Source organism: Chaetodon trifascialis, chromosome 16 (genome assembly GCF_039877785.1).
Source record: "Chaetodon trifascialis isolate fChaTrf1 chromosome 16, fChaTrf1.hap1, whole genome shotgun sequence".
NCBI lineage: Eukaryota > Metazoa > Chordata > Actinopteri > Chaetodontiformes > Chaetodontidae > Chaetodon > Chaetodon trifascialis.
The window spans coordinates 9,165,238-9,178,569 of record NC_092071.1 but is presented as its reverse complement, the minus strand read 5'-3'; the positions used below and the strand labels follow the sequence as shown (position 1 = coordinate 9,178,569).

At 41.2% G+C, this 13,332-nt stretch overlaps 1 protein-coding gene across 1 annotated transcript; it reads left to right on the top strand.

Annotated features, from left to right (window-relative positions):
- The first annotated feature begins 4,626 nt into the window (after nt 1-4,626).
- On the top strand, nt 4,627-12,265 carry LOC139344732 (glutaredoxin domain-containing cysteine-rich protein 2). Its single transcript, XM_070983085.1, has 5 exons — nt 4,627-5,125; nt 5,469-5,652; nt 6,341-6,450; nt 8,563-8,790; nt 11,150-12,265. The coding sequence occupies exons 1-5, from the start codon at nt 5,069-5,071 to the stop codon at nt 11,321-11,323; spliced, it is 753 nt and encodes a 250-aa protein (XP_070839186.1). The 5' UTR covers nt 4,627-5,068; the 3' UTR covers nt 11,324-12,265.
- Nucleotides 12,266-13,332: the final 1,067 nt, after the last annotated feature.

Here is a 13,332-nt window from a genome sequence, read left to right as displayed (position 1 = left end):
AAACGAGCATCTCGTATCATCATCCATTGCCAGCTAATAAATGTGGGCCTCTCCATGAACAACACATGAATAAATGTTCCATTCAGAGTTCAGAGGTGATAAAACTAGAGAAAGTCCCTTGTACATTAGATGAACCACGACCGTAAACTATTGTCTGAGGTGCCGATCTTTTCTCATTTTCTGTCTGTAACCTTCAGAGTGGATGTTGACATTTGTGTCTTGAGATGCCATTTAAAACAAATATGCTTTTTCACATTCATCTGTAGCTCCATCACTCCTACTTTATCTGTCCTTGTTTCTCTTTCGTAGTCCCATCCACCTGTAATATCACTGTCTCTCTCCTTCCATCTCCTGTCTAATGTATATAGTGTGTTTATATTTTATATTTGGTGTACCCTAGTATATTCTGTGTATTCTATGGATATTCTATAGATATTGTATAAACCTGTACAATATGATGTTTTGAGCTATTTAGCCTGGATAACCTACGACTCAGACAAACATAGATAGATAGTGTTTGTCTGTCTATATGTCTGTCTGTCCCCTCTTCCTCTCATACTCCCCTTCCCTCCTCCCTATAAGCCACCTGAGGGCAGAGCAAGAGAGTCAAAATGTATTATCTGAGTTCATTGTTGTCGAATCGTAGTGGCTCCCTTTGAAAATTTTAAAGCTCTTGTCTCTCTTTTTGTGGTAAACACCAGTGATCATTACCTTCTCGCTGAGATCTGCTTACCTTAAGTGACAGTTCATCCTTAAAAACTCCTTGTGTGACACATCGGGTCATTCCACCTTTCCCGAGAAATTCGGTTTCCATGTGCCTTCAGGATAATGACCGCTATGGAGAAATTTAAGCCAGTGTTTCTGACTGATCTCTGTTCTGTTGTTGGCTGAAAATAGGTACTGCTGATATGAGAGTCAGTCAATACCTTTCCCCTTGGGAGGATGTCAGAAATAGTACAGACAAAATAGAAGGTGTCTTTTAAAAGTGAGAGTTTCACCTTCCTTTTTTATTTTTTGCCTTTTTGTGCTTCACTTACACAGGGCAGACACTCAGAGGGAAAGGAAGAGACAGCGGCGAGGCAGAGTACAACAGAGAGTACATAACAGAAATGGGTGGCAGGGATGTATGCTGCCCCCAGGCTCTCACAGTGAAACCTGCCAAGTCTGATACACACACCTCCGTAGGGTACTGTTTGACCCTTGGGGGTAAATAATCAAACTCAACACACACATGCTGCGATAAACCCAAAACAACTACTATAATGAACATCCATTGATGCCAGGTTAAGGCAGGATGTGGTACAGTAGCTGTGGAGGGTTTGAGGCGTAAACAACTGGGAGCAAGACAACCAGAAGTAGATTGAATAGATTTAAAGAGGAGCAGAGGTGCAGTGCTGCTTGTTTTATGTACCAGAGTGCACCTATGATGCGTGCAAGCGTTGTGGTGTCGGTTGTTGTGGCTCATTTCAAAGATTATGTAGCCAGTGTTCTACGGAGGCCCTTTTTGAACAATTTCATTTACTTTCTTGTGCAGAGGAAATGAAGCTGCATTCGAAAGAACCATTCTGAGGATAAGTTGCAGTGCAGGCAGAGGTCACAGTCTCATCCAATAGGCTATGAAAATGTAGCTAAGCCAGCTTTCATTTCCTGCAGGCATTGTAGATGGAGCACAAACTGGCCAAGTTTAACAGGCTGGCTTGGAATAAAAGGCTGTTTTGCTGCTTTTTCGTCTGTAGTTAATGTCAGCTAGTTACAATCTGGAGGAAATAAAATTAAAATTATTGTGAAAGGCTATCAGCAGCTACAGGTAACTTTTAAGGTGGAACGCTCCCTTGCACGTTAATGCCTAACCATGTAGATCAATGAACACACCTTAAATCTCAATATGACAACTTATTATTATTTGTTTTGTTTGTGCTGGCTCTCTTGCATGACAAACTCTTTAATGATGATTGGATCTTCAAGCACAAAATGTATATGAATTTCAACAGGATTATGTGAACTACAAATATTCTATTCCTCTATGTAACCAAAGTGGCCGAGCGTCGTTCCATTGTGCTGCGACAGCACAGAGAAAAGCAGCCTGCTGTCATCATGTTCATACCTGGCGTGCCGATACATCATAAAGATAGAGTTTAGATTATAACTCACACATCCACATCAGTTAGCACGTAGATATTACATCAGGCCATCTGGGGAATAAACTTCCATTTGGGTTTAAATTTGCGGCTCAATGAGGCTTGTCTTGCGCACTCAGGTCCAAATGGATTATCACCAGCACAGAGCAAGCAAAACTATTATTTCTCAGTTTCGATCTGTACCATCAGAGCCCTGAAAATGGATTAGATGAGGATCTATAGCTATAGCAGAGAACTTGTGCCGCACCTGAGCAATGTAGTTCATATTGCATATTGCATTAAGGGACGATAATGGGGATAATAGAATGTACATGAGCTGTTAATGTGGAGACACAGAGAGACAGATTTACAGTGGCAATCATTTAATCCGAAAGCAGCAAGAATCCTGACACATTAAATGATTCCTTCACAGCGATGCACCCAAAACAATTTCTCGCTTGAGTGAACGTACTTGGTTGTTCTGCAATCTGATTAAGCCAACTCTCGGTCAGGGAGGAGACAAGAGACAGTCTCTGTCGTCTCGCAGTGCTCTCTCTCTCTTCCTCTCTTTAAACCATCCATTCAGTCTCAGCTTAATAACAGTCATCTGAAAGGATAATTGTAAGATTGATCTCGACATGCATGGGGTTAATGGCATCCATTTGTTAGATTAGTGTTTGTTCTATAAAATGGCCCCTTGAAGATTCAAGTTGCCACTGTTTTCTGCAGTTGGATACCAGTATGGATGTCAACTGACAGACATACACGTAAAAGTCCAACACATGACGGCAGGATGTGACCTCATACTGACTGAAGTGCTGCAGACTTCAATTTCAGCACTGGCCTTCATCAGTGTGATTCAAATCTTCAATTAGTCTCAACTGGTGATAAAACAGAGCTTAAAAGTGGGCTGATGCATGAATCATACCCTATTAGCTTTGATAAGAGTATTTTAAGACAACCCCAGAGATAACAAATATGACAGTTATCTTCCCATTCAACCCCAAAGCGCAATAACCGATCAGGTAGTGTAGCCTCTGGGTTTTGTTTTCACACAAGACATTTTGACACGTCACAACAGGAAAACCACAGGTGTAGATTACAAAATTTATGACGGCTGAGTTCCATTTAGCTGCTTCAGTTTCAGGGTGCTGGTATTGTGCATGCTGACTCACTATCATACTGTCATGGCTGATACTGGGACGCTTGAATAATGATATTAGAAACACCTGCTGGGAAAACAAAGTAGACAGAAGGACCAACATTGCTTTCTATATATATGGACAAGTGTAGATTCTTTTAAGCCGTACTTATTAAAAATGTGAACTTATCCTTTAATGTCGCTGTACCATGTCATGAGTCGTTACACTGTGTCTAATGTCTGGTAACCCTTCCTATTTGTCACACTAAATTGTACATAATTGCAAGTTAAATACAAAATAAAGATATGTAATTTGCCAACTAATTAAAGCCATTACGCCAGACAGGAAAACACATGGTGATTTAGTTAAAACACTTGTTGTGTGACTCATCAGTTCAAGTAATTACACTGTAGGATTAGGATGGGAAAACAGTTTAATTGTATGCTTCTCAGGATTTCCTTAAATTTCAATAATTTTCTGTAAATTAAACTGATTAGATTCTGTCTATTCTTTCCATCTTTGCTGTTTTTTTTATTCTTTTGTAATTTTCTTTTTATTATTATTATTATTATTATTAGTAGTAGTATTCTTACCTATTACTTTAGTTGTAAGAGGAAATGATGCAAATATCATTCTTGCTGAATTTCACCCATTCAGCCCATAAGCCTAGACTCACAGGATACTTTAAGTTACAGATTCGTTTCTTTATGGTTCACCTCCTTTTAATGTCTGGACTGAAGTGGCTTTCTCGTGTGTGGTCTGTGTTATCTAAAGCACGAGAATTTGTGACACGAGTCTGTTTGATTTGTCTTTGGATCTTCTTGGATTCCAGACGAGGTCCCTGAGCGTTGACAGGTGGGGAAAACTTCTCAGTCACTCATGGATGTGTGAAAACCTCATTTTTAAAAAAGTGCCTTTGACACACCTGAGATACTATGACAGGTGCTTTTTAGATTAGACTTTCAAAGAGATTGACTTAGATTCTACCAAGTCATGAAGTAAAACTGAAGTTTTAGAGCTAGACTTGCACCGACACATCCAGTGCACACAGAAATACACATTCAGCCACACACACACACGTATAAACAATACAAAGAAGCAGACTAAAAGCAAGGTGTTATTTCAATGACAGCTTAGTATATCATAGATATATTTTGATAAAGGTAAAGGTTTTCAGTATGACAGCAACAGACATCAAATGTCATGTTTACTTTTCAACACTGACGCACTCGGCTCTGGTCCAATGACAGGCAGTCCTACAACTATCAAACAACTCCCACACACACACACACACACACACACACACACACACACACACACACACACACACACACACACACACAGCCTCACTCTCTCTTTCTCTTCCTAACACACACAAACACAGAGTGCTCCACACAGGCTCCTTCTATTCTGGTGATCATAATTATTTGATGACGGAGCTTCTGGTTTCTCAACCACGCTTTTGTACACACGATCTAGCTGTGAATAATTTAGCACGGAGAGCTAGAAAGGTGGTCCCTTAAAACGGCAGGTGCAGTCCAACTCAGGAGGCAGGACACACAGAGAGAGCTTCATCTCCATCTTTATTTAGTCATCCACCCACTCCTGGCACACAGCTTATTCAGTCGGGCTCTCATCCACCCAGTGCTTCCATCAAGCTGTATATCAATCCATTGTTTCTTCCATCCATCTGTGCATTCTGTCCTCACAACAGACACCCCGGTGTCCAGCTGATGTCACTTCGTCCCATGTAAGGAGCTTCTTGGATGGACTGACACTCTCTCGGCGTCCCCTCCTCAATCAGCCACCATGGAGGAACTCCAGAGAAAGCTGAATCAACGCTATGAAGGCACCAAGCCCAGAAAGGTGAGTTATTAACAGGAGCACTTTCTTTAAAATTCATGGGTTTTGAACTGCTTTCATAAAAGACCGTGTTTAGTAAAAGACATATTGAGGTCACTGCCGAGCTTTCTGCTGAAATGGTTTTTAAAGCTTTGATGTCAGTGACATATTGCTTTACGTTGTAGCACACACCTAGCTGAAATGTTTGCATGCACCGCTCTTGTCTGATCAAACAGCATTCCTTTTCTACTCATTTTCTATGCCAGCAAGCTGTGCAAATTAGTCACAACAACATGCCGCTGCATCATTTGAGAATGTAAAACCTTCAGTGGATTAAAAACATGTCACCTGCAACTCAAAACCACAGGTGAGGTTCAAGCTGGCCTCATCCTACAGCGGCCGGGTGCTGAAGCACGTGTACGAGGACGGTCAGGAGCTGGACAGTCCAGAGGAGAAATACCCTCACAGCTTTGTTCATCGCAAGATCCCTCCCAGCCACCTGGAGGTGGAGCAGCTCTGTGGGTTTGAGGAGACTCATGGGGACCAACAAGGTGGGTTTTCATTATTGTGTAACACAGCATACCACTGTGTCTTTATATGCATGACCAGCCAGATGTGTACATTACATTTGCATATGGTAATCCAGCCTGTACATTTGGCTGTCTATGTTTTAGACTTTGCCGCACAGCAGTCTTTGTGTTGGGGATAATGGACAACATCTCACGGCTATAATTACAGGCTCACCTTTCAGCCTTAGGTGTAACCTGTTCTATATGCTATTGTTTTTTTTTGCGGATGCAAAAGCAGAACAAGCTGAGTTGAAATGTTTGAACCTGTTTGCTAATCTGACTAAAATCGATTCTAACTTATTCCTAAATGCAAATGTTTTACACCTATTGTCACCTATTTTGGTAGTTCGTATGAAAGGAGTTACAGATCATGCACCAGAAGCAGTCAAACTGTTTCAAAGACGAAATAAATATTCTCATTTGCTTTGTTAAGTCACATAATCACATAAAAATTGCAATTAGCTGTTTGACAGTGTCAAACTGTTTCTTGACTGCTACCAGTAAATTTACCAGTAACACAGCTGCTATAGTCTATCATGACTTCCAAAAATTCAGACAGCACCTTCACTGTATAAGAAATATGTGCAGTTTGTGGCTGAAACCAGGACCTGGGAAATCTCTGGTACAAGTTGTCACTCTACCGTGACTTTATATTTCATTCTGCATACAGGTGCCTATCCTCCAACAGGGCTCATTGCCCAGAGAATAAACGTGTACAGAGGAATGGGAAGCTACAAGCCTGCTGCAAGCCAGACTGAGGAGGCGGAGGGAGATGCCACAGTAAGTGATGCTGCTCTCTGGTTTGATTTTCTGATATTAATCAAGATCAGCTTTGATTATCTTTTGGACTAGCAGTGTCAGTTTTGTTTGTCTGAATAACAAGTGCTAAAACCTGTCTTAATTGTCTTCATTCACTGTTGAGTGCAGCTTGAATGAACTGGAATTGAAAATAATAAGATTTTGCTGCATGGTGATGGAAATGTCCATCATGGAAACAGTTTGCTTTAATGTGATCTTAAAAAATGAAGTTTGCTATTAGAACTAAAACATTCCATCTGAATGATCACGTTTCTGAAAGAGTCGGGGTTATGACCTCCACTGTGATCCCTGTGTGAGCAGAAATTCCTCTTTCTTGAAAATGGCAAATAAATGGATATTTTGTGTGTGTGTGTGTTTGTGTTTGTGTTTGTGTTTGTGTGTGTGAGTATTACTCACATTGTAATAAATGTTAGGTTGAGTGCTTGGGTTAAGGTTAGGGTTAGCCAAGTTGTGGTGATGGTTACAGTTAGGGTAAGTCTTCAGGAAATGAATGTAAGTCTATGTAATGTCCCCAAAAGTGTTGGAAGACTGCGCGTGCCCGTGTGTGTGTGTATGTTGTGCATGTGAATCATATTGGATTCATGCATTTTATCTTTTCTGCACTGCTGTAAATTAACAGAAACATTGTCAGTTCAACATATGTACTTATTTATGGATGTGATGTCTGCAATTGTCCTCTCCAATTTCAAACAACACATACAGAAAAAGTCAATTAACTCCTTAAAACTATGGTTTTGTGTAGCTGACACATTTTGAATGCTAAGTTACTAATTTTGGAGCATGATCACAACGCAGCGTCTCTTTGGATGTACTTACATAAAGGGAATTATAATAAGAAAGCATCACAGCTCCTTGGAAGAGTTGGTCTTCCTTTTTCAAACCCCTCAGAGCTTAGCTAGTCTACATATGCCGAAAAGCAAGCAGACTCGACAAAACAAACACACAATAAACACAATTAGCTGCCAACGCAAACGAATTTAATAATTAATTCCTACATCTTTAGAACAGAGCAAGAAATCAAGACTTAAAATAGAAAACGGGAAGAATCCTTGGGTAATTAAAGCATCAACTGCATGCTGCTCAGTGGAAATTGTACAACAGCTGAAGTGGAACAATAACAGCAACAAAACTGTTCATCTGACAGGAAAAAGCCACTGTTACTGAGCTGCTGTGGTCGCGGCTTCATTAGTGCAGCAGGCTGAGAGGGAGGTCAGCTACATCGCCTGCTGGCTTAGTGTCAGTTTCATTCTTTTATCTTCTAAACAAAGGAATGCTTGGCCCTGGTGACCAAGGCCAGTATTTATCACATTTATCAGCTGAAAACAGCAATCTGGATTTAGTTTATCTTTTTAGGGCATTATTGAAAGGATGGCATGGTGGTCCTGGAGGAACTCCCCTATTGTATTAGGTCTAATGAGTGCCTTCTCTCTCTGTTTTATAATAAGAGAGATTCACTGAAAAACAGCTCTTTATCTGGTTTAAAAGGCATCTTATCAGATCACGTTAAAGGACCAGTGTGTAGAATTTATTGGCATGTAGTGGTGAGGCCAAGCGTGTGAGAGAACCTACGTTAAAATCACAATTAACATGAAAAGCGCTCCAGTGTTTGGTTTGTCACTTGTGGGCTACTGTAGAAACATGACGGTGCAGTATGACTGACTCTGTAGAGATAAAGGGCTCATTCTAATAAAAACACATGATTATATGCTAATGGAAACATAATTATGAATATCATATTCAATTTTTGCCAACTTGAGCCCCTAAATCCAAACACACGATCCCAAAACAGAAACTATGGACCAGAATCCTCAGTGGACCAGACACAGCTACAAAGCATGTTGTGTTTTGTACAAGGAGTGGACTCTTCAGCTGCACTCAAGTAGAAAACCTCTTCTCACCCACACAAAAAGCCCACAGCTAAATGTGGGTGCATTCGCTGAGAGCTGCAGAAAAGAAATCTGGGAAATGAAGGAAATATCAAGTTGAGGCTAATTGAAATGCTTAGTGTTGGGACACACCAGATGTTAACATTAACTGATGTCGGGTTATCTTGACTTTTTCTGTGGCTTTCAGTCCTCAGTGTTGGACTTCGGCAAAATAATCATCTACACCAGCAATCTGCGCATCATCAGAGCACCGCTGAGGAAACCCGAAGCACTGCGGCACCACGCTGTGCCTCCTGCGGACTTGGAGGGATACCCAAAGGCCAGGGAGAGGGGGAGCAGGAGGAGGGCTAAAGCTCTTGGTGCACAAGATGGGGAGGAGAAGGAGGAGAAACAGATCAGCGACACAGAGACCAAGGTAATGATCCTTGGCCAAATTATTCTCAGTGGTGTGGTAGCATTTTTATCACCCCGTTTCTTGGTATTCCCACTCTCACCACATCCTCCTCCTCCTCCCCCCTCCCGCCTCTCTCTCCCTCTGCATATGTCCTCAGCCATCCTTCCGTCACTTTATCTTTGCTTTCAAGAGAATAACTGCAGGATCGTCTGTGCGGCCATATTGTTGTAATTTCTAACTGCTCACTGTGGGGCATTTATTCTCATCCCGCAATCTCCTCTGTTTCCTTGTAGCCGCCACCTTCCTTGTGCCCCTTTTCTTCTCTTTTCTTGTTGCCCCCTCCCGCCGTAACAACTACCATTGTCCTAGTGTTATCTGTCAACTGTGAACAGATGCTGATGAGTCCACAGTTTTACTCTGCCCTTGCAGCATTTGCCTGCCACTTGCCAGCCTGCAAGGATACCCAGCTCGCTATTATCCCCTCCCTCTCACCTCCCCCTGATTACTGTTCTCTTCCTCTCACTTCCTCCATTCTTTTCTCACCTCTCTCGTTATTTTCTCATTTTCTCTACCTCTTGAAAAAAAGTTCATTCTCAGCTTTATTTTTTCATTATTTGGCAATCTCACTCCTCTTTGTCACTTTCTTTTCTCTATCGTCTTTGCCTTTGTTGTCCAAACCCTGAGGTAGTTAATTTTTCACTGTCTTAATTTGTAACACAGGAGTGGATTTCTACTTGGTATGTGCACACATTATGCACATTTCACTATCGCTACAACAGCTGATCAGCACAATTTATCTCTAACTTTGCATGCAGTTTACACTAATGTAGGTCTTGATGCACTAAGTCAAAGCATCGACTTTCAAAAGGCTTGTGTGCAGTTTTGCCTTGTGAACCTCAGCCAGTTTGGCTTTTGTAGCTGCTTGCTGCTGGAAAATCCAACTTCACAACAGCTGCAGCAATGCAACCAGCCTGTCATGGACCATACTGAAACACAAAATTCCAGTGAATGTTAGTGAAGGCTGACCACTTCTTATCTTCACCAAAAAAGGCTGCCTAAGTTGCCTTGCAAGTAGGTCATTATGAACCATATTTGCATTATTGTTGGGCTTTGACATCTCATGCTGATGGTAATTATGAGGGAGCAAAGGAATTGGGGGTGGATGGATAGATGGGTCAAATGAACACAGGACTTTCACCCAAGGGACCTTTGTTTATTTCCCACTTGAAACTGTAAGCCAACGCTGACTTATTTTAACTTACAAAACACACTTAAGTTACATAATGTATGTAGCCGTAACATTTTGTTGCATAAACCTAACCAAGTACTTTTGGTGTGGAATTTTAAACAAAATGTGACCGGTGTGCTGGTACTTTGCAATGGTCAGATATGTTGTTTTGGGAGTCATTGGCATTTCAGCTGCAAAGGGTAAGCTTGTTTATTAGGTTATTATTGCAATAGTGCCCCAACGGCTTCTGATTTTCTGATTCAAATTTTATCCAGTAGTCATAACAAAATGATTCTCCAAACTCTCTCTCACATTGTGCTTTACATTTTGAGAAAGGAGTGGTTAAATAGGATTTGGGGAACACTTTTTCTGTGCCATGATTTTTATATGAATAGTGCGTTTTCTTCTGATGAACTGTAGCATGCATCGCAGCAGCCTATCTACTCTGCTAAAGGAAATCCTTAAGGGTCAGAGGTGAATGCCATTTGATTTGTGGCATTTAAATACGTAATCAGCAACGTCTTACTGGTTACTCGGGACAAATCCCTCAAGTTTTCATTATTTTCTACCTATTTACAACATCCAGTTGTTTGTGAAGATTTAAATGGAGCCTCATTGCACATCTACTACCATCCACCCCTCATATAGTTGAAAATCTACTGGCAGCTGCTCGTTATTGTAAATTTTGCCGTAATGACCAGCTGGCTGTAAAAGTGACCGGCTGGCTGTACATTAGCACAGCTACTTACCAAAGGCGTTTCATTATAATTAATACTGGAAAAATCGGCGATGTTGTTAAGGTTGTTTAGTGTTCGCCAGCAGGCAGCCCAGTTAAACTAGATAGCTGTGTTAATGTTCACTGTTAATGAACTGACTAAAGTAAGTTAATCAGTTTTGAAACACTTGCAAAATAGTAATTGGTTGAAATGTAAAGTGGCACTATAATATAGATTATTGATGCCTTTGATTTTACATTTAAATATATACAGCAGTTGTTAAGACATGGCAGACAAAATCTTCCCCTTGCTGTCCAAACTTCCTTTTTCAGCCTTTCTTTCAACCTCTTCCTCCCCTTTGCTTGACCTTATAGTTCCTCCCTTTCACCTAATCCTTCTCCTCTTCTCTCCTTTAATGTGTTTCTTCTGTCTGCAGGAGGCCGACAGCTGCCAGCATTGTGGCGGTTCGGGCTGCGCTCCCTGCTCTCTGTGTCACGGTAGCAAGCTGTCCATGCTGGCGAACCGCTTCAATGAGTCCATCAGTGATCTGCGTTGCCAAGCCTGCTACCCCCATGGTCTGGAGAAGTGCCAGTCCTGCTCCAGCAAATAGCACTGTTTGGCTGACACCCATGTCTGGCAGAGATAGAGTGAGCGAGTGAATGAGAGTGTGTAGCTGTGTGTGTGAGTGTATGCCCGATGTGCTATCGGTTTGTCAGAATTGTCTCAGCCGCAATATTGCTCTAATCCAAAATGTTCTTGGTGGGGTGTTTCGAAGCACTACTAGGAAACATAAGCCATCATTGGAAAGGGGAATTGTGACTGTGCAGCGGGCACAAAATCATAAAATACAATTACTGTGTGCAGTGAACATGGCTTGCGATAACACAAACACATAATCACTTTTTTGTTGTCACATTATTTTGCATCTGTGCGCCTCTTCCTGATAAAACTGGGTTCCACGACAGAGTTATCATTTTAATTAAAATGATGCAAACATTTTGTATTTTATTTCATTTACTGGGAAGGCGGCCCTGTTCCCATCTCCACTCTCTATTCACCAGATAGAATGAAGTCTTTTATACCCCAACATGATGTACTGTACGAGGGTAATTGATGCTTTCATTGTTTTTTTTTCAGAACCGAGGGGGAAAGAGAGTGCAAGATCAGGAGTTTAAGATGGAAAGAGAAAATAGGAAAGGATGAGAGTGAGTGTAGCAGCACAAATTAAATTTGAACCATGATTAAAATGCACTCCACCCAACAATGGCAAATGGCAAGCTGACCGCAGCCACTGTTGTTAATAAGGAATGAAGTTACAAACGTTTTAATGCGAGATTTCAAGTCTAAAATAAAGATTCTGGGTGGTGTATCACTCAGAGAAGAGGAGAACGGGTAAATAAATGACAATAGAAGGTCTTCTCAGGAGGTTAAATGATGCCGATTAGGAAGATGTTTAATTAATAATTTCATCCTCAGGTTATTGCCATCTTGTTTCAAAGCTTTATCCACAGAGTTTTGGTATATAACTGAAATAAAACAGAATTAATTTTCAATGTCTCGTCTTTTATTGTGTCCAACAACTTGCTGTTTGAAAATGATCATATAACATCAGCAACACACCAAAATGTCCTCAATGACTGATGTGTCATGAGTAAACGTAGCAAATCCAGTTTATAAAAACGCTGAAGCTCATAAACAGTCATCCTCTGTTTTCTTGCAGCGTGCATAAGTCAAGGATTCATTCTCCCGCTTCGTCACCGACCCTCAGATCTGTCAAAGGTGTCACTATCGCATCAAACATGTTTGAGTTTTATGGCTGGAATCTGGATTAATCTAAATGTATCTTGCAGTCGGAGCTGTATCATAATTCAAAAGGCAGCGTCTGTGACTGCAGAGTGTGAAAGTCATTCCTTAAATGTTTGATGTGTTTTCACAGTGGGTTAGGAGTGTTTGTTTGTGTGTTCCCAGCTTGAAAAGTGAATGAGACATAACAATAACGACAAATGTGACGCGCTGTATAATTCCTAGTCATTACATCTTCGTCATTGAGCCTCAAATCAACTGCAATCAACCACAATGTTTTGTATCTTTCCTTTTCAGGATGATTTAACAGACAAGGAAAGACAAAATTAAAAAAAATATCACCTCAGCAGAAATCTCAGCTATAACTGCTCAGTGATCACCTTCATGCAATTATGCATTTGGTGTATGGGAGTGAACCAGTTTTGCTTTTTCATGACAATGAACGAAGCCCTTCTAACTCTCATACCTACTCCAATAAGATATGAGCTGAGCGGAGCCATATGATAGTTTTCAGGGGCTGCTGAAATGGCATTTTTCACCACTATCCTAATGCTGCAGGGCAGAGATGATCAATCAAAATCAGTGTTAGCAGTGGAGAGCACTGACCACATCCTCTGAGGTGTCGGTGGCCCAAAGTCACGCCAGAACAAGCACCCCCAGACCATTACAGCCCACCATCCCTGGCCCTATACCTATCTTTGTGCTGGCATTTCCATTATTCTTGTCTTATTATTTTAGATGGCCTCACACTCAGGTAAAGAGGAGACTATTAGCCCACTGGCCAAAAGCCCCATCTGCAATCAAATACCTGCTATT

Coding starts and splice junctions, on each gene's coding strand:
- LOC139344732 (XM_070983085.1), top strand. CDS start 5,069: ATGGAGGAACTCCAGAGAAAGCTGAATCAACGCTATGAAGGCACCAAG. Junction 5,653..6,340: donor GACTCATGGGGACCAACAAG/GTGGGTTTTCAT, acceptor TTCTGCATACAG/GTGCCTATCCTCCAACAGGG. Junction 6,451..8,562: donor AGGCGGAGGGAGATGCCACA/GTAAGTGATGCT, acceptor TGTGGCTTTCAG/TCCTCAGTGTTGGACTTCGG.